A 23,679-nucleotide genomic window follows, 5' to 3' on the forward strand; every position below is an offset into this window, starting at 1 on the left:
TGTTTGATTCAGTCTTACAGAACTGCATCATCCCAGTCTGGAGTAAGAACTTTCCTGCTAGTAACAGCCAGGTGGGTTTTACCGGACTAAAACCACAGGAATCCCTTGCAAGGCTTTTTCTTTATAGGTTTGATCACACTACTCCATGGGCCATTTTTCTCACCTTTTTTGGCTCTAAAATAAATATTGTTATATATTTTCTCCTTTTTCCAGAACAGCTGGAAGTCTTATGATTATTGCAAAGAAGCTTATTTCATATATGCCTAATTTTAACATCTGTCTGATGTGAGCACTTTACAATTAAATTAAAACAAGAAGGAAGAAAAGTCTCAGTGGGACTTGGTCTGTAGGACAAAGATTTAGTGGCTCTGCTGTAAATCAGAATTTTCTACTGCTAAAGGAGAGTCTAAAATAATTACAAAATGCAAAGAGATTGGGATTATCAACTGAACTTACAATAATACCAAGGTTTAATGAACTCGTTCAGTACCAAAATTCAGAATCTAACCAAAAATACACTGAGAGATGAGTGATGAAATGTTTCTCAAGAGACTTGATAGTATGATTTGTCCTCATCTTCCTGAAGATGCTTCCCAAACTCTTCACTATTCCTTCCCCCTCTGCTGCCTCTAAGGAGGTACATTACTCAAATGATAGATGTTGGAATACATCCAAAACTATAGGAACACAGTGGATAACCAGACAAGCACGATAAGCAAAAGCCAGCTTGCTGAAGCTGAAATGCTGACATCACTCTGCACGTTCATCATCACAGCAGCTCTCAGGTTTTCTGCTCAGGATTTGGTTCTTTGATTCATCTTTTTTTTTTTTTTGCCCCACCAGGAGATGCTCCAAAAATGGACATTTCAACAACTTCATTTTTCATAAGTAATAAAACCTAAAGGACAAATGTCCAGCTAAATTAAATTAGGTGGGAGGAAATAACATAATGTAATGTTTACTCTTTAAGACAAATCTACTAATTTAAACAGTCATGCTCAATCCACCACCATCTTGCAAAAATTGCAAGTGAATCATGGGAGTACCAATATTTCTATTTTTCAGTGGCAAAAGTGAAGGTGTCAGAAAAATTTGGAGAATCTTCCCATAGAAAGTATTTTCTAAGCATTTTTCTAGAAATCACCAAATCCTACAAGTCAGCAAAAAAAAAGCATTACCTATAAATAAATATAAACAACAATAGGATGCCCAACCTAATAAGAATAATGGGTTCATTTTTAGTTCATGTTTTACAGATTATTAATAAATAGAGAAGGGTGAAGAATTCTTACATGGAAAGGAACTATCCCATTATCCCAGGAAAAGCCCCTTCCAAACTCCCTCCGAACTTTTATGCAGAAGTTATGACTTTGGTGCATTTTGTCCTCAGTTTTCTCAGTGCACACTTCAAGAGCTGAAAGTGCTACAAGAACTCACATTACCACAGAGCTTTCAACCATATCCCTGCAGATCATATGCAACCAGGAAGGGAAAGGGAAAGCAGTCCTTAATCCACATCCTTAGTTTTATATTTCATGTGAGCTGGCCTAATTTCCCATAGAAATGAAATGCTATCAAGTCAGAGAGTTGCCTCACTGAGTTAAATTGACTACGCAAAGCCTCCTGCTGCAAAAGGAATGCCTCTTGCTCTTCAGCTTCAGGATGTTTCAGCAGGACTTTAATTAACCTGAATTAAAGCATTTTAACTCATTTTTATTAAAATGTATTAGGCATCACTTGTATCAAACTGGCTTTTATTTTAATAGCAAATCTCTCTACGTAAAAAGATCTTGAAAATGCCTTCAGGTTTTTTTTCCAGGGACCCTTAAGGCCTGTCACTACCCTTAATCCCACCAAACTCAGTGAGAGGGAATGCTTTCATGAGTATGGGGAGTTGGCTTCTGCCATATATTCACTGAATTATAGAGAATCATCTTTCTCCGTTTTCATCTTCTGATCAATTATTTCTTTCAGAGATGCTTTAGGCGAGGCCAAAACAGCCTGCAAGAGCCAAAGTGGCTATTCCAGGTCAGTGGATGTGTATTTAGTCTATTACAAACTGACTGATTTATACTTAGAAAGCACCTACCACTTATCACACTTTCCTTTTCAGAGTGTATTTTTGAAAACAGTTCAGCTTTTTCCCCATCTTCATTTTTTCAGAGGAGTTACTTTTCAAACCTCCCTGAAATGTCACCAGCCCTGTAGCTGTATCTCACACAAAATCAGTTTTAACATCTTTGCAACATCTTGGCACAAACAAGCAAAACTTATTTTCAGAGTCTGTAAATATTTTGCTTACCAATATCAGCGTCCCTGTGATTCTTGATATATTCAGCAAGCTCAAAATTTCCCGCTATTATAGCCACCTAAAGGATTGTAAAATAAGTACAATTAATATGTTGCCATCACTTGCCAAGGAGGAAGACGTTACATTACTGACAAACATCAGGCCAACATATTTTCATTTCACAAAGTGGAGTAACTCTGTTACTTTCATTCTGCAGTACATATCTGAAACACCAGCACGAAATGATCTCTCAATCTGTTTTAAGAGCTCTGCCAGTCCCCCAGCTGCCCATTTCCCAGGAATGCTGTGATGGTGGGAATCTCAGGAGGCTGCTGGAAGAGCTGCAGCTTTTCATGTGGTGGCAGCCCAAGGCAGCAGTGAACATTAAGCACAGCATCCCCAAAGCTCTGGGAGCTCTACGGGTGTGTGGGGAAAGCTGCAGGAGAGACACACTGAAGATATTATCTCCCTTTAATTGCTCCTGCCTCACTGCTTACCTGAGCAATAAAAACAGGAGCTGAAATGCAAAGTACATGAGAGAACCAGGACCAAGAACTACCAGCATTCAGGTACCACTAAGGCACCAAAAAACAGACGGAAAGAGAGAGACTGGTAAAGATTATGCACATACAGAGAGTTTAAAATGTCTAGATAAATTGAGTCCTAAAATACAAATTTTCTTTTTCATGTGTTTCTTGGTTGTTGAACACAAATGTGTTCAACACATCTGCATTCTCACCTAAATGGACTTAAAAAGAAAAACATCTCTGCCAGCTGTGAGGGAAGCAATTCAGTTATGATAGTATTTCTGACACCTCCCTTTTTCTTCTTCTCCTCTTTTTGCCCTGAATATCAAGGAATTGTCCTTTCTGGCCCCATTTTGCACCTCTGACAGATCCTGTTCTCTAACGGCACTGTGGTTTCCTGATGTATGTACGAGGCATAAGCTGGGCTCACCTTTCTCATAGAAACTTCTGCATCTACAGGGTGCAGGTTACAAAAACCCAAAATTTTAAAATCTTCCTTTAGGACTCTCTTGGATATGGGACTACTGCCAGACATGAGAAATAATTGAAAACTCAAGGAAGTTTCTGAGCTGATGACCAAGAAAAATTATTTGCTGGTCTGTGCCTCTCCACATACGAAGAATGATGTAAAGGAAGACTTAAATGCTGAAATGGTCTTGGAGAGTGTATGAAGTACAGTTAATGTCAGTAATATCTTTGAATGTAACAAGCATAAGATGTTACTTCTGCACTCAGCACAAAAAATTGAATGGACAATTTCATTTATCAATAACCAAAGCAAACTAATACAGAAATCCCTGACACTGAAGACTTTACACACAAGCTTGTGGCTGCCCCCCGGCAGGGCCCAAGGCCAGGTTGGACAGGGCTTGGAGTACCTGGGATAGTGGAAGGTGCCCCTGCCCATGGCAGGGGGTGGCACTGGGTGATTTGAAGGTCCGTCCCAACCCACACCATTCTGAGATTCTGTGATCAGGGAGGTTGGACACAGGCAGGGTGGGGCACTGACACCTCATCACCATCTGAGACCACCCACCAGAAAATTACTCTTCTAACCACTAGTAAGCCAACATTTATTCCAGGAAGCCCTCCAGAGAGAAACAGCTTCTCAGCATGGATAACACCTAGAGTCTGGTCCCCAGCCTCCTCTGTGCAGCCCTGAAGCACAACTTATGGCTCTCCCTGGCAAACAGCACTAGGAAAGTAACAGCAGAGCTGCACAAATCCTCTCTCCTTAACTTCCAATTCTGCAGCCTGGCTGGCTCCAGGTTCATAACAGCAACATTTGTGTGCAGCTCTGAGGTTTTCTCTACGTTGTAAGCAAGTGATAATACTTCTCTCTGATATTACCCCTAATCAGCAGTAAAATTCCAACGGGGGGGGGCGGGGGGGGGGGATTCAGCAGTGACAGGCAGCTTGCTAGACAGCAGCCATGGTACTCAAATGAAAGAATTTTTGATACCGAGCAGATTTTAAACCTCAACTATAAACATGCTCTTCGAGTGATAAACACACTTTATTACTTGGGGGAAAAAAAAAAAGATATTTCCAGATAACTAAGAGGCAGCTTGACAGGGAATTGTTCCTGTATTTGCTTCTGAAGCAAGCAGTAGATTCTGCAAGCTCAAGGAACCATTTTTCTCCATTTAATTCACTTCGATGCGCTAAAAACAGCATGTAAAATCCTTACAGCAAAATGAAGTATATGCTAAGATCTAAAGAAAGCAAGGAAAAGTTAAAAAGTACAAATATTTCTTGGCATAGCATCAATGCACTTCACTTGAATTTGATGGGTAAAATGTGTGGGAGAAAGTGAAGTCAGAGCAAAATGGGAAAGACACAAAATTATACTCATTCAATTTGTACAGTTGCAAACCACAAAGCACAGCAACCTCAGCCCCTTTTCCATCCAAATGTATCTTAAACAAAAGTTATAGCAAGTTCACATGAAAATATAAATGTGAATGCATTAGGACAAGTGAATGGTTTTCACGAGATCCAGAGCTTGAACCAAATGGAGGTGATGTAAAGTCTCTCCTTGATCAAGTACCTAAATCAGAGACTAACTGAAATTCTATATTTGTACTAAATTTCTTTGTACTTTAGAAAAAAATAGTAATGTAGTGCCTTGGCAGAAAATACTAGAGTTTGATTCTCTCAATGCTTCATAATTTACATGGTTTTAAATAGCCGTAGTTTGCTTTTCAGGATGTTCCATAGACAAGTGCTAGATTTAAAATTAAGAGGTTATGGCAGGAAAGAAGGCTTTGTTTGAGGTTTCTTTTGATCACAAGACATCTCCTCTTGGCAGTGAAAAAGTAGCACAGCCAGCAAAACTACAGTGAAAGTTTGCTTCCAATTCCAGTAGGAACTGGATTCCAGTCATCAAACCGCATCACGTGCATGTTTACAGACATGAAATATTGCCATGAAAGGCTGGAGGTAGCACTTTACAACTAGAGGCTATCTACTGCCTCTGTTATGCTGAAGCTTCAAAAATTGCAGCTTTTCTAAAGCTGCATATGCAGCAGTCTTGCCATAATTCAAGTTCTTTCATTCCTGCAGCAAACGTCCTTTCATGTCGTCCTTTTGACATTTATCTTACATCAAAAGTCTGCGTGTCCTCAGCCACATTATTCTGCAAACCTGATAAAACCTGGTTCTGCATCTTGTACGAAATAAAAACATCGCTCACACACAATTTCCACTGAAACCTGCTTTGTGTTTTGCCCTGTTTTTACAGGGTGTCTTTGCTTTGAATCAGAAAGAGTTCACCTGCAGGGTCCCAGCACAGTGTCAATCAAAGCCCAGCAGAAAAGCCTGACTCAGTAATTCAGTGCTTTTAAACCCAAACCAGGATCTTTGTCTGCTGCAGACATTTGGTTGGGAGCCCTGCCACATTATACTGTACACAGAGTAGAAATTATCTTGTTGGGGTTTTTTTAATCAGCACTAGAGGCAATTTTATATGAATGACAGTAACCAAAGTGAATCACTTATCAGCTCCCTCCCAAGCTTAATTGACCCCACAAAGGCTGTTAACGTGGGCACCTAATTATTACCAAATTACCTTTGACAACACACATGTCTGGCCTGGGTAAGTCTGCCACAGAGAAGTGAGCAAAGAGTAAAGCTAAGCAGGAAGATGGATCTTGGTAGGAGGCAACTCATATAAAATGAGAGGATAACACCATGCAGCTGGACAGCAGTACCACCTCCTATTCCCACGACGAGCTGTCTCCAGCGTGACAAAACTTAATGGAGTGCCCGAAACAGGTCACAGCCAGGACACCCCGAAGCACAAAGCCACGGGGTGAACAACTCACTGGAGCAGAGCCAGAAGCTGGCTGTCACTCAGGGCGTGCAACAGGGAGCGTGACCAGCAAGTTTGTGTTTACACAGGTATTTCCTCTGCCTCGGGAGAAGCAGAGCTGTCACAGTCACCCCAGTGTCTCACTCGCTGTCTCACAGGCAGATGTTTCTTTCAAACGATGCCACTGGTTCCAGGGCCTCTCTGTTTGCCATGGCAGGCAATGCCAGATGCTCTGCTGCCAAGCCAAGGGAAGAAAGGAAGGAGTTTAGTCGACACTTGGTGAGTTGCTACGGGTGGTAACCAAGGGACAGCTCAGCCGAGTGGAAACCTGAATGAATGAAGCAGCTGCAGGCAGGGACTGGGAGGAACAGGCAGGAGGTGAGAGCATCCCAGCACTCCTACTCAACACTGGCACCTTCACAAGTGGGTCTCTTTCTCCTGACAGATCATTCTCACCCCTGGCTTTCTGATATTCGCAGTCAGAAACGATCCCTCTGGATAAAGGCACTGGTTAAGTTGCCTTTCAGGAGTCAATTCAGAAATTAAATATTTGAGGCATCAGGTTAGTTCTGCTTTTCCTGAATCTTGTTCCCCTAAGATACTTAGTTTAAATAATGGCAAATAAAAGTACTTTGTGTAAACAGTGAAACTGGCCAGATGTCCTGTTACAGGTTTTGGTGTGACAGACTTTCACAATGTTTTCAGACTCTGCATCAGACAGAAGTAGCACTGACTCACCCCTACCTCTCTGTTTAGCCCCATAAATGCAGTTCTAAAGGTATCAATTTACTTACCTTCAAGTATTTACATTTTTTTTGATGGAGATTAATGCAGTGTTTTTTTCCTTTCAGGAAACTGGAATTTGTATATACACTTTACCTGGCACTAACCTTTCACAATTGATTTTTCCCTGCTTTTGAAATGTATCACAGGTAGAGATTCTATTAAATTAGAGAAGGATTTTGTCGCCTGTTAACAAATACAATTTTAGAGCTTTATGGGCTAGTCCCTGAAAGGCAAACACCCAGACTAAATTACATTACCACTCTTGGAAACAAACTGCTCCACCCAAGGAGAAATGACAGAAAAAAGACAGAAACCGAAGCTGTCCCCTCTTAAATCAAGGCAATGAACTTTGACAAACTTTCTGTGTGGGACTGAAGAGAGCCCCTCAGTCCATTTATGTTCCACTCAGTCCAGGCTTCTGCATTTCTGCTGCACATGCTTACATTTGAGAGACCCACAGCTTTGAGATGCAGAGCCTTTGGAGGGAGCAGAGGAGCTGCAGGGCTGTAGCTGCCATTCATAGTGAGCACATAAAACGTCACCACTCCCCACCCGCTTTTTCTCCCCCTGCCCTTCTCTTCCAGACAATTTCCCTTTCCTGAGGAAAGTGCATTTCATTATTCTTTCCTTCAGGGCTGACGTTTCACCTTTCCCTTGTCTCTGCCAGCCAGCAGTGCTCGCTGAACGATGGCTTTTCCAGAAAGCTTGGACTGGCAGTAAATTCAGGTGTGGTGCTCTACATTAAAGGAGGTAACGCCAGCCCAGCACAAAGTGTGAATTACGTCAGTGCAAATGCAGGTGGACAGACAGGACACTCCGAGGTAAATCTTCCGTAGAGGTTCCCATCTTCAGTGGGAACTACAAGAAAGAGGTCACACAACCCTGTGGATGAGACTGTAACCATCGGACTCCAGAAACTGCCTTCCACTTAAACCACTGACTCACAAAATCATTAATTATTTCTCATTCCACCGAGGACTATATTATTTTAACAATGAAAAAACCCCACTCAAGCAGTCACAGCCATCACACAACAGGATTCACTATCAGCTGAGGCACATGAGAAATTAACACAAGGGAATTTAGAAGGAAGGGTTGGGATCACTTCCTTAATTAAAAGATTTCCAGAAACGCTCTTCCACGTATCATAATTAGGATGTGTTTGTTTAGTATTAAAAATATGCAACCACATTCCAGTAACCACAGCTTTTGGAGATTGACACCTCTTTAATTTGATACAAAAATCTAATGGTGTTTACTGTGGGGCAATGAAAATAAAACACAGCTAAACTTCGACGTATTTATTTTCTACTGTGTCCTCTGGAAAGAACGGCTCTCCCTATAAAACAAAGAGGTACTTGGCATCTAAAGCCACTTCAGATTTAGTCCCAGCACACCATCAAGCCCACAGCAGTCATCCACAAGGACATCAGGAAGTTAAATTTAGGCTGTTAAGTGCCAAGACCCTGTTCCCATGTGTGCCCGTGTAGGACACGGCAGCAGGAGGCTCCATCCCTGATAAATGGTGACACAAAATCACCCAGCACGCTCAGCAGACTCAAACAAATCCCATCCTAAATGGATCTGCATTAGCTGCTCTCATGTAGCGTGTGGATTTTATAACTCTCCTCGGTGGGACAGATGGAGTTCAGTTTGGAAAAGCAGGAAGCAGTCTGTGTTCCGAATTTCTTTTCCATAGGTGTGGGATGGAAATGTATCGATCACCCGCTGTTGGTTCCTTACGCAATTCCAGTGAGCTCGCACTTGCAGGGACTCTGTTGATGCAAAGAGCACCAGAACATACCTGGAACTTGGCTTCCTTAGGAAATGCATTCTCCTGTAATGCCTGAGCAAAACCAGACGATGTGGCAAACATTGCTCTGAGCTCAAAGCACAACACAGACCTCAGGTGTTTTCCAACAGAATTCCAAATGGGTCTTTCTCTGAACCAGCTGGAAAATCCTGCACAATTACCACAGCCATATAATCTAGCACAGAACTGCTGGACAATCATGAATTCCCTGTTTCACTTTACAAAAATCAAAGGGCAAAGTTTCATCCCAGGTTTTGTAGTTGCACAGATTGCAGTTGATTTTTGACTTTGAGGCTACGACACTGCAAAATAAACGTAGCGGAAGCTTCTTAGTTCACCTCATTAAAAAATAAAACCAAATGCTTGATTAATATTCTATTAATATCACTAATTCCCTGTCTTTATCTACCAGCGCTGCTGAATACATAGAATATGGATGACATAAAACATGACCTCAAGGAGATACATATGCTGGCATTGTGGAGACACACATTTACACTCCAAAAGTTCGTTAAAAAATAATCAGTGCTGAAGTTGAGACGTAATACATCTAATTAGAAATATGTCAGAAGCAAATCACTACTTTAAGAAGTTTATAGTTGTGCAATATTTTGTACATTTAAAAAAGCAATCATGTTTTTGTTGAAAATATATCAGAACTGGCAGGTTTTATTTTATAAAATAAAGCTAATTTTATCCATTTGGAGTTTTCTTTCAGGTATATCATTTTCAAGTTTTGGCAAAACTCACTGAAATAAGGTAAGATAGAATAAAGAAAAGCAGTAAAATTGAATTTATTGTCTTTAAATAATAGCCAGCAAAGGTTTATATTAATTGCAGAAATAACCCAAGTTCTCTACCAGGACAATAAAATGCTGACAATTTTCCTAAATTACTTTATAGGAATGTTATGAAGACATACAAGTAAAAAAATCATACTCAGCATTTTCCTGCATGCTTCTTTCCCAGAGAGAACTCTTAACATTTTTAATTATATAATGTAATACAAGCTCAATATTATGCATTTTGAAAGGAACTAACTGTGTATATTAATATATCTGATGTCCAGTAGATGGCAAAATATCAGCAACCACCACCTTTCATCTTGGCACTTGATTCATTTAAACCCCAGAGTAAATTTTTTCTTTTTGTTTCCAATATCCACTTTCTATTTCATTGGAGAGCAGGATTAGCTTTACCTTTTGGATGTTTTCTGTCTATTATCTGCTTGAAAGCCAATTTCATCTTCGTCAGGTCTCGATACAACAAAGCACAATAATGCTACTATCCTTTAAATAGTCCTTTGAAGACAGTTTCTTCACCACTGATTTTTTTTTTCCAAGAGCATGCTGCTGCTACTGTTCCCAAATTTGCCAGCACATGTTAGCATACTGTGTACTAAAATCTCTTAGCAACAATATCTTAGTGTCTAACATTTCCCTTCTTCCAACTATGATTCACGGAGCCATCTGTAGTCAGATATTGACATGCAGCATCCTAAAATAGGCACCTTACATTTGCTCAACAACTAGTTTTAGCATCTGAAAATATAAATTATGGGGAGAGGGCCAATATTTCTTTGAGGCTCCTCAGCATTCCCTGGATCGTTTCAGCACTGTTTAAACAAAGGCTCGCCACGAGCGCTTCGCCTCAGTATTGAGGGCAAAGTATTCCCGCTTTTCCAATCGGCAGCTCCGCTTACGTAACCCTCCGAGCAATCCCAGGCTTCCCTGGTGAGGACCACCTCACACTGCTACTCAGGCTATTTTTAATAGTAATCAAAGACTAGGTTTTCAAGCTCCGAGATCCAAGGGTTTTTCACACCCTTGGAAGCCTCAGGCTCATGGGAAGCGTCCCACAGACAGGTGGGACAAGGTCAATGTGCCAGCTGGGCGAAGACAAAGGGACTTCTGATGTAGGAAATGCGACAATATCCCACATTCTGGAAGAGAATTTACAACCACAGCCTCCCAAGCACTGCTGTTGCCTCCCAAAACTCTTACCAAGTTGCCCTCAGAAAATACAGCATCTTCTTTTCAGCTGCAGCAAATTAACGCTTAGCAGCAAAGACTCTGCATAACCCAGGTTGTTCGTGGCAATGCAGCGTGCAATTCTGTACAGCTTGAAAGAATAGTGCTGTACTAAAAATATTAATTAAACAGGAACAGGAAATGTTAATTAAAAGTAATCATATTCAGCAGAATACATTATATAGGAAGAGCTGATAGTATGGCTTTGGAACTGTCTCAAGTGTGAGGAACACACTTCCACCCCAGTGAAATCCACAGGATTTCATCCACTTCAAAGGAACTGGGATTTTACCCTAAATACTTTTCAGCAATTAATATTTTAAAAACAAGCAAACACACAACAACGTGCAGCCAAATACAGCTGGACTTTATCAAAAAAAGTACACTGCAAGCATAACAGTGCTGGCACATTTTCCTTGCTAAAATGCTGGGTTTGCTTGCAAGAGATTTTACAGCCCCCATGGGTCTTCTGGAATACACTCAGTAGCCATGAAGCTGTGCCAGGGCTGCGCGAATTCCAGTCAGAATTAGGGGAAGGCAATCATTCTGAATAACCTCTTTTCCGTCTCTTTTAGGTCCTGCAGCGCTGTCTTAGCAGGACTGGACAAAACCTAAAATGCCCGCAGACACCTCTGTTCATTTTCCAGTCTTCCTTACTAAGATTTAAAAGGCAGAACCTGTTTTATTCTCCACTGTCCTTTCACGAACACACACAACTGCGTTCTTAAAATTTAACCACTCCTATTCATGAATTAGCCATGACTGAATACCTCCAGATTAACCTAAGCCTGCGTGGACGCCAAGATAAAAAATGTAAGTCCTTTCCTCACAACATGGGAGCAAATCACTTCTAAATCATCTCAATCCCTCGGCTTTGAAATGCAAACTTAACTCCTAGGACAAAAGGAGTCGTTGTTATGCAAGAACCAGCTTGACAGGAAGTGTTGAACTGAATACACCAGCAAGTGGAGCAGAGTTACAAGGAAACATGTCAGGAAGCCTAAAAAGGAACATGCAGACAAATCCATCCCAGGCACAACTTCGCTGCTTCACGACGTTCTTTTATTTCCTCCTGTTTCTTGCGAGGAGACGTAACTCAGATTTGAAGTTATCCTACTGTGTACAGGCTGTATTGAGCCTCCTCCATGGTCACTGCATCTATTGGGAAATTTTATGTTTCTATCTATTTTAAAAGTAGAGGAAAAAACCTTCCATCTTCTTCTTGCTTCTCTGCTGAAATGCCACCCAGCGAGTTATGCTCAAGCAAGATGCGTTTTTCTACACACTCGTGTTTTAATAATTAAAACGAAGCAGAAAAAGCCAAGTGTGATACACACAGAGTTACAATTACAGACTCATTCCTCAGGAAAATCAAGCTCAAGCTGGAAAGAGCCATCAAAAGCCAGTTATTACATAATCCTTATTACTGCTACATGGGTGAGCAGCGGTTCCAAAGGAGTATTTACTAAAAGCAGATAAAGCCAGGTTGCAGCATCAGATGAATCAGATAAGACACAGCCAGCAACAAAGTTGACTTAATTTTCTTCGTCCCCTCCAATAATATGCTAAATCAAAAAGCCATGAAATGCGATCTTCTCCAGCTGAACTCTCCTAGAAAAAGGCTGAGAACGTGTGCTATTTGCTAGGTTTTGTTTTCCTGGGCACCACAGGAAATGCTGGGCTGTGCAGAGAATTCAGCTCAAGGGTTTATGGGTCTGTGCTGCCGTAGGGTGAAAGCTTTCACCTCTCCAGGCAGCCTTACCTCATGGAAAAGCCAAAACCCACCACATTAGCAGCTTCTTCCCAAAACACTTTGAGAAAAAGTGTCTTCCTACTCACAGCAGACAGACACTTCCCACTATTTCACAGCAGAAACTTTCGGGGATTCAATTTTGCGAACACTTAATAATATAGTGTTGCTTCAACTGCTAAACCAAATGGCTGGAAATCTTTTGGAAAGCCCTTAGGATAAAATGCATCGGGTGAATAAGGCACCGTGATTATTTTACCTAATACATTTGGTGGCTCCATTCCAGACTCTGTGGGTTAACTACAATAAAACCTTTGGAAACAGCAGTCTAGCAATAGTCAATGCCAATAACACACTCTGATGGAGATGGGATTGCCAACTGCATGCCAGGAATGCTCCCTCCAAATGGCAGTGGAAGATGATGCTAAGTCTGTCCTACAGGCACAGATCCTACATTTTTATAAGGAGCAAGAACTTGGATATTGACAGAAGATAATGCTGAGTAGCCTGTTTAGAAATGCAAAAGCAAGAGATGCTGCCACCACAGCAGCCAACCATCGTAACTCCAATCATTAATCCATTCCTGCAGGCCTGAAGTACCCGCCAGTCCCACTCACAGGTTATTTTATCTCACAGACAAACTGAATGCTGTTAACATCTCAAAACAACATGGCTTAAATTAGGATTACACAGATCCCTGCTGCCTCTTGTAACTTCACCCACGACAACTGCTTGTGTCTGAATCACACATAAGCCTTTCTTACTTTGAGGCAAGAGCTGTTGGTGACCCTTACAATTTACTTTGCCTAATTTGTTCCCTTTTATAACTTCTGAGCTCTTTTTCTGGTGGAAAACGAAACAGGTTAGCTCCTAACTACCTCAGAGAGTCCACTTTTCCCAGAGAAATTGGACTGCCTGTGGGAATACCTGAGGCATGTCAGCTGGACACCCCTGTCTGAGCAGGGAGAGAATGGGGAATAGGGGAAAAAAGGGGTCTTGGATCATTTACACGGAACACAACACAACAGATGGTCACATGGAGACTCCTCCATAAGTTTGCTTGTGGAAAAAAAAAAAAGAAGACACATCCTGCAGTTAAGTATTTTTAGCCTCTCCAAGCGTGGCAATATTTTGCCTTTCTCAATAAAAGGTAATCATATAATTTAGTTCTTTTATGCTTTACTGCATTACCTCCATTTGGCTGCTTTTCTGAAAAATGACAGGGTTAAAATGAAGGTCAGGACGGACCAGCCAGCAGTAAGAAAACCATCCCTGAGTCAGGAGGAATTGATTTAACTCCATTCTGTATCCATATGTATTTTTTTGCTCCTGTATCTCTTAATATTCTCAGGAATATTTCATTTGCCACCACTTCCCCAATATCAATTTCCCCTCTTTTAGTTATTCCCCTTCCTTTTAATTATTATTTTAATCATGTCTTTTTAAGAAATTGTGTTGAGTGTGCCTACATATATACAGACCCATGTACATTTTTGATTTTCAAAGGAAAAATCCATAGTTTGTTCTGGAATGGTCACTTGTAGAGATTTTTTCTTTAAAAAAGTATGAGTAAGTTCCATTATTTGACTGAAATCAGGAGAAAAGCTGGAAAAAGCTTAAAGCCTGACTAAAGGCAGAATGCATCATGAGCTCATAGCTGTATTTTTTGCCAACAATACCCAATATTCAGTGATTCATTCTTCACACAGGTGCTACAGGAAAGGAATTAGGATGGAAATAAATACATGGATAAAGCAAAGTCTTTCTGTAATTCATATGCTCCATTAACACAATGGTTCCATATTCTAACATCATGACAGAAGGCATTATTTTATATTTGTGAAGATGCCTTTTTGAGGTACCCGATAGAGATTTTGGGTTTAAAATTAGCTTTCACATCCTTTCAAACAAAAAAAAAGTCAGAGACAAAAAAAAAAAATACCTGAGAAGAACTTCTTGTCCTTTGCCTGTAAATTTCATCCAAAAGAAGGAAATTAAAAATTCCAATAACCTAAATCTGAACTGGGGCTTTGGGAAGCCTTTCTAGTGAGGTGCTGGATATGCCCAGTTGTATCTGTCTGTGTCCCCCCCAGCCAGCTCAGCTTCCAAATCCATGGGTTTAGTTCCTACTCCTGGTTTTGGAGCCCCTGTATTTGAGTCAGTCTGGAAACCAGTTCCCACTGCCAGATTATTAATGTGGAGATCAGCACACAGGGCAATAAAAGAAAATAAAACTAAACACCACAACATAACACAACGGGGGAGAGGGGACAAGGAGGGGTGGGTCAGCAGAGCTTTTCAGTGTGAGCAAAACAACACATGTTTTCCCTCAGACAGACTCCAAAAGAGCTGAATCATTTTGTTTTTCTGAACAACAGGGACGCCGGGCATGGAAAATTTCAGTTCAAATGATTCAAATCTGGCAAAAAGGAATGTGAGCAATTGGAAATAGAGGCAGGGCCAACACACTGAAAGGAGCAATTCCACCTGCAGTGGACCTGGAAGATTGCTGCTCCTCCTGCAATCCATAGGATGCAGGCATGTTGATTATCCAGGCTGCTTTGGGACAGCAAAGGCCAATCATAAGGGACACCTGAGACACAAACCATTCTCAGGTACAACTCTGCTGTTAAAAGGTGGCACTAAGTGCCACCTCAGAATAGTTGTTCCGTGCATTCAAACAAACGTGTTCTAAAAACACTAATTATTAGCACTATAGTGCTTTATTGCTCATTTGAATTATTCATATGGAGCTGCTGATCATTAAAAGAGAAAGGAGAGACAAGATAAACAAGGTGTATGTTCATTTTAACTTACACTTCATTTCAACAGCTTGTAAACACTGCAAAACTCAGATTTCTAAACTATTGGATTAATATTTGCTAGATAGGCAATGAATTATTTTATGTTAACCTAGAAGCAGAAGAAATGTGTGGAAAACCAAGTAGCTGCGGATGGTGATGGGATACCATGGCTCTTCTGAAAGGATATTTCTGGAGGTTTTACTTCTGAAATAAAAACTAATAAAATAGCACATAAGGTACTTCGATGGCCCAGCCAAGAGGGGCCGGGTGAGAGATCAATAAGCAGAACTGGCAATATAATATAATGATGTGGCACAGGTTTCATCTCACCTCAAACTGCTAAAAATAAAATACAGGAAAATTTCTGCTGACCCCGCGTTCTGCAGACTTTGAGCAGTGGGTGACATCAGCTGTAGCCAACACTGATTGCTGACTCGATGCACCCCAGGAATGGGTCAGGATGAAACACATCTCCCTGCAAAGGCAGCTAATACAGGGTTAGGTGCTTAACTGGGAAATACAGCCAAGCTTTTTTATGTCCTCAATGTCCTCAACACCTGGCAATGCCATTCCAACACTACCCCTGCTGGACACTGAAAAGGCAAAAAGGACACCCCGACCCCAGGTGTCCACGACGTGGGATCCCTGAATTAAGTGGCACAGAACTCAGCCCAGATTAGTTTTCCTTCCTGGAATCTGGTATATCCATGCTTGCATTAAGAAGCACTGTGATTTGGTAAGGAGTGAGCAAGTGCACATTTATTCTTCTGATGGCAAAACTGCACCGCATTCATTGGACACCGATGCCTGATACAAACTCTGCCGCTCGCTTTCATCGAAGGAAAACAAAGCCTTGGCAGGCCTTGAAAGCAGCACACAAATTTCTCCACGTCTGGATCCTGTTGTTTTTACAGAATAGCACAGCTTTCATATCATCAATTTTGTGAGCAGCAACTCCAAAGAATCATCCTTTTAGGTTGCTGCGAAAGGGACGTAATGGAGGTGACCCAAAGGAATAGATGCTGCAGCTACAACCACTCTCGTTATGTACATATGAGATGCCTCGATGTTCCCGCCTGCTGATTACATGAGCAAACATTTTTAGTATGCAAAATCCTATTAACTCAAGGGGATTCTGCATAATTTTATAACAGCTCCACTTGTGGTGTTTGAGCGACTGGGTCAGCAACAGACAGATGGCAAAGAACTAATTCTAAGGCTGCTTTATTGCAGTGCTGGCGCCGGGGTTTCCTCTACTCACTCCACTCGTATAAAATGGAACTTTTCCGACATTCCCTACACCTTTTTCTGTTCTAAGAGCAAGAACAAGAATGTTGGAGCAGTCAGCACGAAGAAGAAGACAAATGCAAAACTCTTCTGTGGGACATTTACCCTCTCTCCCTAAAATCCTAAACCAAAAAGGAAAGTTAACCTCAAAGGCATCAAGTAACAAAATAATCTAATCCAAGAGATTACCCTGGAACACATCCCTCCCATAATTAGGGTTTTCTCTAGCTCCATTTTTTGATCACTTCATAATTCTGAGGTGCAGACATAAGTATTAGCCAGACCTTAGTGAACTGGTGCTTAGCATGTATTTAGATGGCAAATTATTAGCAGTCTGAAAATGGTGCCTAAAATTAAATTATTAATGCACCGTTTCCCCAATTTGGGGAAAATGGTCCCAAAAGTAAACAATGATCTGGCTGGGATTTGCAAGCAGAACTCTTAAGCTCTTCAGATGCACAACCTCAGGCCCAGAAAACCTTCAAAATATGGAGGGAATCAAACTGATACCGAAATATTTGGCTGAGGTTTTTTTGAAAGCCCTGTAACTACACGTAAACTTGGAGGAGTTAACTCAGAGACCCACAGGGATACAGCTAAAGTTCCAACTGTTTCACTTGTCAAAGCATTCTTCCTTGAATCCTCTGCCAGCATTATCCAAAGTGGGTCAAGGCAGTAATGGGGAAGACACACCAAGGAAAGATAAATCAGGATTTCTTTTAGTTGAAAAACTCCTTGGTTTGGGAGAACAGCCCCCTTCTGTTTCACCACAGGGCAGGTCCTTTTAATGGCACTGTGCCATCATTCTTCCAGAAGCACTGATTTTTGTAACTTGAAAAAATTCTTCTGGTTTGGTTTGGTTTGTTTTTTAAATATTACAGTTTCCATCCCTATTTCTCACATGTCACTTTGCATCAGGAATGTTTCTCTGACATCCAGGCTAATTAAGCCTGCTTCAGAAATAAGGGCTTGAGGTTGTCAGCCATACCCGACAACCCTTCGGACAAACAATTCTCTTCCATTTGGATTTTTAATTAAGCTTACTGAAAGTGCTTCCATATCAGAAAATGGGGACAAACCTTTGACTACTCCAAAGAAAGATTTCCATTTTCTTTTGGAGATAACAGATGACAGTTTCAACCTCAAAGTCTGGCAGTGCATTAAGTCATCCCTAAAACTTAGCCCAGCTCTTTGGCCTCACATCCAAGGAAGGAAGAGCTTCTTTTTGGCTAAATCAAGAGAGGCCAAGCAAACCAAAGTGCCCAGACAATCCTCAGATCACTCTTACATGGATCTTGGATCTGTTTTACATGGGACTGGAGATCAGCACAGAGCAAGGTACATCTGACTGCAGAACACCAAGGATTTCATCTTTTGCCACCAACAGCTCATGGAATTCTCAAACTCATTAACAGTGTCACCAGACCAGCTAAGAGGGTGTTTTCCTCTCATTCCTAATTATTCCAGGATGTCCTCACTTAATGAATTAGCTAAAAGCCAAAGTTTTCACTCACTCCACACCTGTGCTCAGCCATGTACAGTGTGACTTCTTCCCAAAACCAAGTTCATGTGAGATTTTCTTCCCAATATTTCAGGGGGAAGAGGTATTTCCTTTTTACCTGAAATGGAGACTGGCTGTTGTAATTCTTTATCTCCTTGTTGGCTCCCCGGAACAGCAGCACCCTTGCACAGCTCTCCTGAAAATGATGGAAAAGGAAACTTGTTCATAAGGATCCTCAGGCACTAAAGAGACTGTGACTGCCAAGAGTTATGAGGTGTTTGGTCTATATTTTCACGACTAAAAAATAAACAAAATAAATGATCTGAGAATTTAAATTGTTAAAGTAGCATTTTAAAAATGACAGGGCTTCAGGTGCTTTGCAGTGTATGAGAAACTATAGGCAAGTGTAAGAAAAACCATGCAGGAATGCAAGAAGTAAATACCTTATTAAATTTTTAAACTGACAAAGTTCCATACTTGACAAATCAGATTTTGCAGAAATTTAACTCCTCTATAGGAGTTTTCCCTATTTTGGAGGAAAAGCAGTACTGTTCACAGTACTGGGATGAATTATATCCTTTCCTCCTGCTAAAAATTAAACAAGGCACTTTTACCACTTACTTTGTTGGGCTGGTTTTTTTTCCAGCCTATCCTCAATATTAAATGTATGATTTTTGTTTTAATACACACAAAATTTTTGATCTGTCTGTACACATTGCACTGACCAGACTTATTGTCTCTCTTTTCCCCTAGAAAATGCTAATGGTTACAGCACAAGGAGGAAAATTGGGCTTCAGACCCTCTAAACTGAGAAAATCTGCAAAGGAAATCCCTTAAAAACAATTTACTTTGGCCAATACAGTGCATTGCTTGAATCACTGCTCTCCATGGTTGTTAAATATGACTGACCACAGTCTGGTACAAATTCTCAGAGGTTCTGAGTGGATTCCCAGAATTTTTGATGATTTCTGTACGGACTCTGTTTCCTACCTGCCATCTTTTAATATTCATCTTAGGGTCTCGTGCAAACCAATTCACATTTTAAAAGGGTTTTATATTTCCTCAACAGAAATATTAATTTTGTTGTGCTTTCTGGGTTGTCTTGACATGTTGTGCTACAGAGTTGTACCTAATGAGGTATTTGGATGTGCTACCTTTCACTTTGAACAGTAAATTTACAGTCAGAGAAGACAAATTGCATAATTTAGGAATTTCAGTGCCAGAAACAAACCTTATTTACTAGACTCTGAGTCACAGGTTAATTTGCAGAAATTATGATTGAAAATCATTTCTATCATTGTGTTTTCTAATTTACCACAGTGGATTCTTGGTCCCATGAGGTCTCCCCATCACAGGGCTGCCCTAAGTGTATCTGGAAAGGAGGTTATCCTACCTTTTCCTCAACTGAAAAAACCAGAATGGATCAAGACAATTATGTCTTAGATTATAATTTTTAATGATCTAGAGTTAACTGAAATAGTCTCATTTGCTTGCACTGCAATCTGCACCTTAGGTGTGTTCTCTCTATCCCTAAACAACTGATCAGTATCCAATTTTAATCAAGAACTTGAGGATATAAACAATTATATTGAAAAATATACTGTATTTATTGGGTGATCATTCACTGGGTTATCAGAATAAATCATCCAACATTACAACACCAAAAGAATTATACATTTAAAAACTCTCTACAAATTTAACTGAGCTGTCTGCAGTGTAACAAAGGGATTTATTAGCTAAATGGTTTGGATTAGAAAAGTTTTGCCAAAAGCTGTCAAAGAGTTGTTCTACATAAAAAAGAAATCCAAGGGAATTTATTTGGATTAAGTACTGCATTTGTTTGTTTATTGATTTTCTTTTTTCAAAACAAACAGAAGCACTCTTAACTTCACCCTCACTCCTTTTTGTTTCCTCCCCATCTATCAGATTATATTCAATTTTAATACTACAACAGCTTTCATCTCAGATCCAATCCTCCCAGTGAAAAACGGCACATTTCATCCCAGCAAAAGGCAGAGTTACTGCATGGCCATGGAATAACTTCCAAAACCAAGAGCTTGTTCAGATCAGGACTTCGCTGACAGCCAGGAGAACAAACTTGCCAGCTTCAGAAAGTAACCCAAGAAAATTCGCCAGGGAAGACTGGAAGGGAAGATCAAATGGGTAACGACTCCATCTACAGGAACCTGGAGGTAACAAGGATGCTGCCGTCCTTCCCATCCTCTCCAGCTGGAAAAGGCAGCCCCGTTCCTCCCACAGGGACCAAGCACAACTTCCCATTAAAAAACCACTGGCAAAAATCAGCACAGGTTAAAGTTCACAGCACCCCGAGGAAAGCCTTGTATTTCCACATGCACCGGATGAGGGAAAAAAGAAGGACGACAGTGCAGGCAGAGGATGATAAAGTTCCATCACAAAGCCAAGCTTAGAGGCTGTGTAAATATTTGCAAATTTGTAGCTGCAGTTTCAATTAGAGTCTCTAAGTCTCCTACAGAATAACTTCGTCCACTGAAGTCAGGAAAACACAGTTCTACATGAAACACACTGTCATTCTACAGGATTATTCTAATTCCCACCTCATGCTGCATAACCTTTGCTAAAAGTGTATGGTCTTGAAAAATGCCAGATTATCCCCAAAATTCTTTTTTTTTTCTTTTTTAAAAAGCTGAGGGGGTATTTTAGACTTAATTGAGGAATCATGACGAGACTTTAGAAAAAAATTAAGATGGTAGTTAATTAAGAAGCAGATGCTTTAACAGATGTTTCACTGTTTACAGTCACATCTCATGCTTTCCAAATTCACTGTAATATTTTATGTACTGAATTTTAATATAGTTGTAAAACTCATTCCCTCCCCATCCCATCCCTGCAAAGAGAGTATAAAATGCTACCAAATCAAAAGGTTCTATTACTTGTAAACGACTACACAAGTTGTAAACAGCAAAGAATCCAGTATCTTCTGTATAGAGATATTTCCACAGTATTTTACAACTCTTTCTTATTTAATTCTAAATTAAATTATAGAATAACAGTAATAAATCCTGTACAGGAAAGATATTTAGATATGAATCAACCCCAAAAAAAGCTGGTAGAGCATAATGTTTTATTTTCTAATTAATACCCATACCCTTGCTACCTACAATGAGCAGCCTTATTTGTAATCAGTGAATGAACCACCAGTAAAATAGTTTTTATTATCTTCTTTCCAGTTATAAGACCACTTTTTAAAACCCGAAGCACTTCATTGCATATAAAATAATGTAGGGATAGGATGAAGGGGAAAGGCTTCAAATTGAAAGAGAGCAGATTTAGAGCAGATAGTGGGAAAAAATCCCTCCCTGAGAGGGTGGTGAGGCCCTGGGGAAGTTGTGGATGGCCCATCCCTGGAATGTTCAAGGCTAGGCTGGACGGGGATTGGAGCAGTGTGGTGTAGTGGAAGGGGATTGGAACTGGAAGATCTTCAAGTTCCCTTGCATCCCGTGGTTCCGTGAGCTCTCAGCTCCTGCTGGGGACATTTCTGTCCCTGCAGGGGGCTAGCAGGGCTCGCTGGCAGGGGCTCTCACCTGGTTATAGAGGGCACAGATGTGCAGGGCCGTGTTCCCCGAGGCGTTCTGCGCACACATGTCGGCGCCGTAGAACAGGAGGTGCTCCAGGTGTTGGACGTGTCCGTACCTGCAAGCCTGGGCAGGGATGCATCAATATTTTGGTTACTACACAACCTAGGCAAGAGCTCCAGGGAAAGATTTTTAGCGGAGGAGGTGCTGTTTCTACCGAGGGTCTAATTTTTAGAACCACGCCTGGTTCTCTGATGGGAGCACAAACACCCAGACGTGCATTCCTTCACCAGCTCCCATGTGGGCACTGCAGGTACAGCAATCCTGTGCTTGAGTTTAACTATCTGCTTGTTTGGGGAAGGGCAGCTTAAGGGATCAAGAAAATACTGCCTTTGGAGCTTTTTATCCACTGATGTTCATGTCTCAAATGTGACAAGTTTTTTGTCCTGCTACTCTCCGGAACACTGCCCACCAGATGGCACTGATCAGATTGCCAGAGCTTTTTCCCAAACTGGTTACATGTCTTAGAAGGAAAATCTGGCCAAAATCCAAGTAAATCTTCTTGGTTCTGTGATGTCAAGCAGACACACAGCATACACAGGGCACTGCTCCAAAAGAGGGAGAAATCTTCAAGAGTTACTTTATCTGTCACACAAATAAAAGGTTAGACCCTAGATTTTTGGAAATAAGCCTCTATGATTAAGATTCATAGAAATTAGAGACTTTCCTGATTAGCAAATAAGCTTGAGAAAAAGCACAGCAATTCTAGTCCTCAGCCTCTTTTACTTGACTTCCTTCTTCTCTGTGGCTCACTGACCAAGCATCTCCCAATTTCTAATGTTTTTAAATTTGTGTTATCTCAGATCAGCATCATTCCTATAACAATCAGAATTTAAGGTAAGAGATACAGGTATAAAAATCCATTCAGTCTGTCTGAGGAACCTCATTACTCCTGAATTAAGTGGGAGGTACGGACTGACACACCTGGCTTGGATCTACAATTCGGAAGAGAAAAATTAAGTGGATGCTCAGTGCCCAAATTAAATCCCCATCCTTCTTAATTCATTGAGGAATGCTTGAATTATTGATTAGTCAAAACAGATTGCTCCTAATCCCGATGTAAACATTGATTTATTTAGGATTACAACCAACACGGGGGTTGGAAAGCTCTATTTCATTATGAGAAATAATAACCTTATGTGTATGAGGCTGGGGTTTAAAAAGAGGGACATTTTCTCTGTATTTTCAGGGAGTCCAGATGGGGTAATACTTTGATCTAGACAATCCATTTCCTTCACATCTTCAGAAAATATGGTAACAAATAATTCCTTTCTTTTCCCCTACTCTAGAGACGGATCCAAACAACCTCGACCTGGCCACACTTAGGGAAAAAGCTCAGATTCCTGCCCAAACCTGGCTGCCAAAGCAACCTCCCATTTCTTTCGAAGAAAAGAAGAAAAAATCTGTGTTCTAAAGAATTTAGTGCACAGAAAATAAAGTGAGCCAAGATGACCTAGGCAGGCCTGTAAGGTTGATTACTTGTATCTTTAATTATCTCATAAATGAACTGAGCAGTTCCAATTTTTGTAACTATCCAAACTCATCCATCCAGAGAAATGACAAAGTAGCTGCCATGACATTGGGACTGTTAGAATTGCTAAACTTTGTGTATTACTGAGTTTATAACTATGCAAAGGGAAATTAATAAAGCATTTTTACACAACTGCTGGATAATATTCAGGCGTTTCTGGAGAGGACAATGAGAGGCTGATGGATCCCAGCAGCAGGATCCTGAGCCCAAATCTTCCTGTAAAGTTCAGCAGAGACAAAGGGGAAAGCACCCTGACAAACACACAAGAAGCATTACCAAGGACACTGACACTGGCATCTAACAAAAAGAATGAGCAACATTTTCCTACTGAAGTGCCCCAAACAGGATGCTAAACTTCCAACAGTCCACAACATAAATACAAGCAGTGCAATTTCTCCAGCAAAATCCACAGTAACCAGAGGATTTCAAAGTT

The 23,679-nt window shown here is 40.8% G+C and overlaps 1 protein-coding gene across 5 annotated transcripts in view; it reads right to left on the minus strand.

Annotated features, from left to right (window-relative positions):
* The window catches only part of SHANK2 (SH3 and multiple ankyrin repeat domains 2), a 277,689-nt gene that overhangs the window by 213,313 nt on the left and 40,697 nt on the right, over positions 1–23,679 (minus strand). For all 5 annotated transcript variants that reach the window (XM_032110838.1, XM_032110840.1, XM_032110841.1 and 2 more), the window contains exons 10-12: positions 21,665–21,781; positions 18,220–18,297; positions 2,303–2,369 (exon numbers count right to left, since the gene is read on the minus strand). In XM_032110838.1, coding sequence (XP_031966729.1) covers positions 2,303–2,369; positions 18,220–18,297; positions 21,665–21,781 — 262 coding nt within the window. The remainder of the gene's footprint in view (positions 1–2,302; positions 2,370–18,219; positions 18,298–21,664; positions 21,782–23,679) is intronic.

The sequence above is a fragment of the Corvus moneduloides genome, chromosome 6, assembly GCF_009650955.1.
Source record: "Corvus moneduloides isolate bCorMon1 chromosome 6, bCorMon1.pri, whole genome shotgun sequence".
Taxonomy (NCBI): Eukaryota; Metazoa; Chordata; class Aves; order Passeriformes; family Corvidae; genus Corvus; species Corvus moneduloides.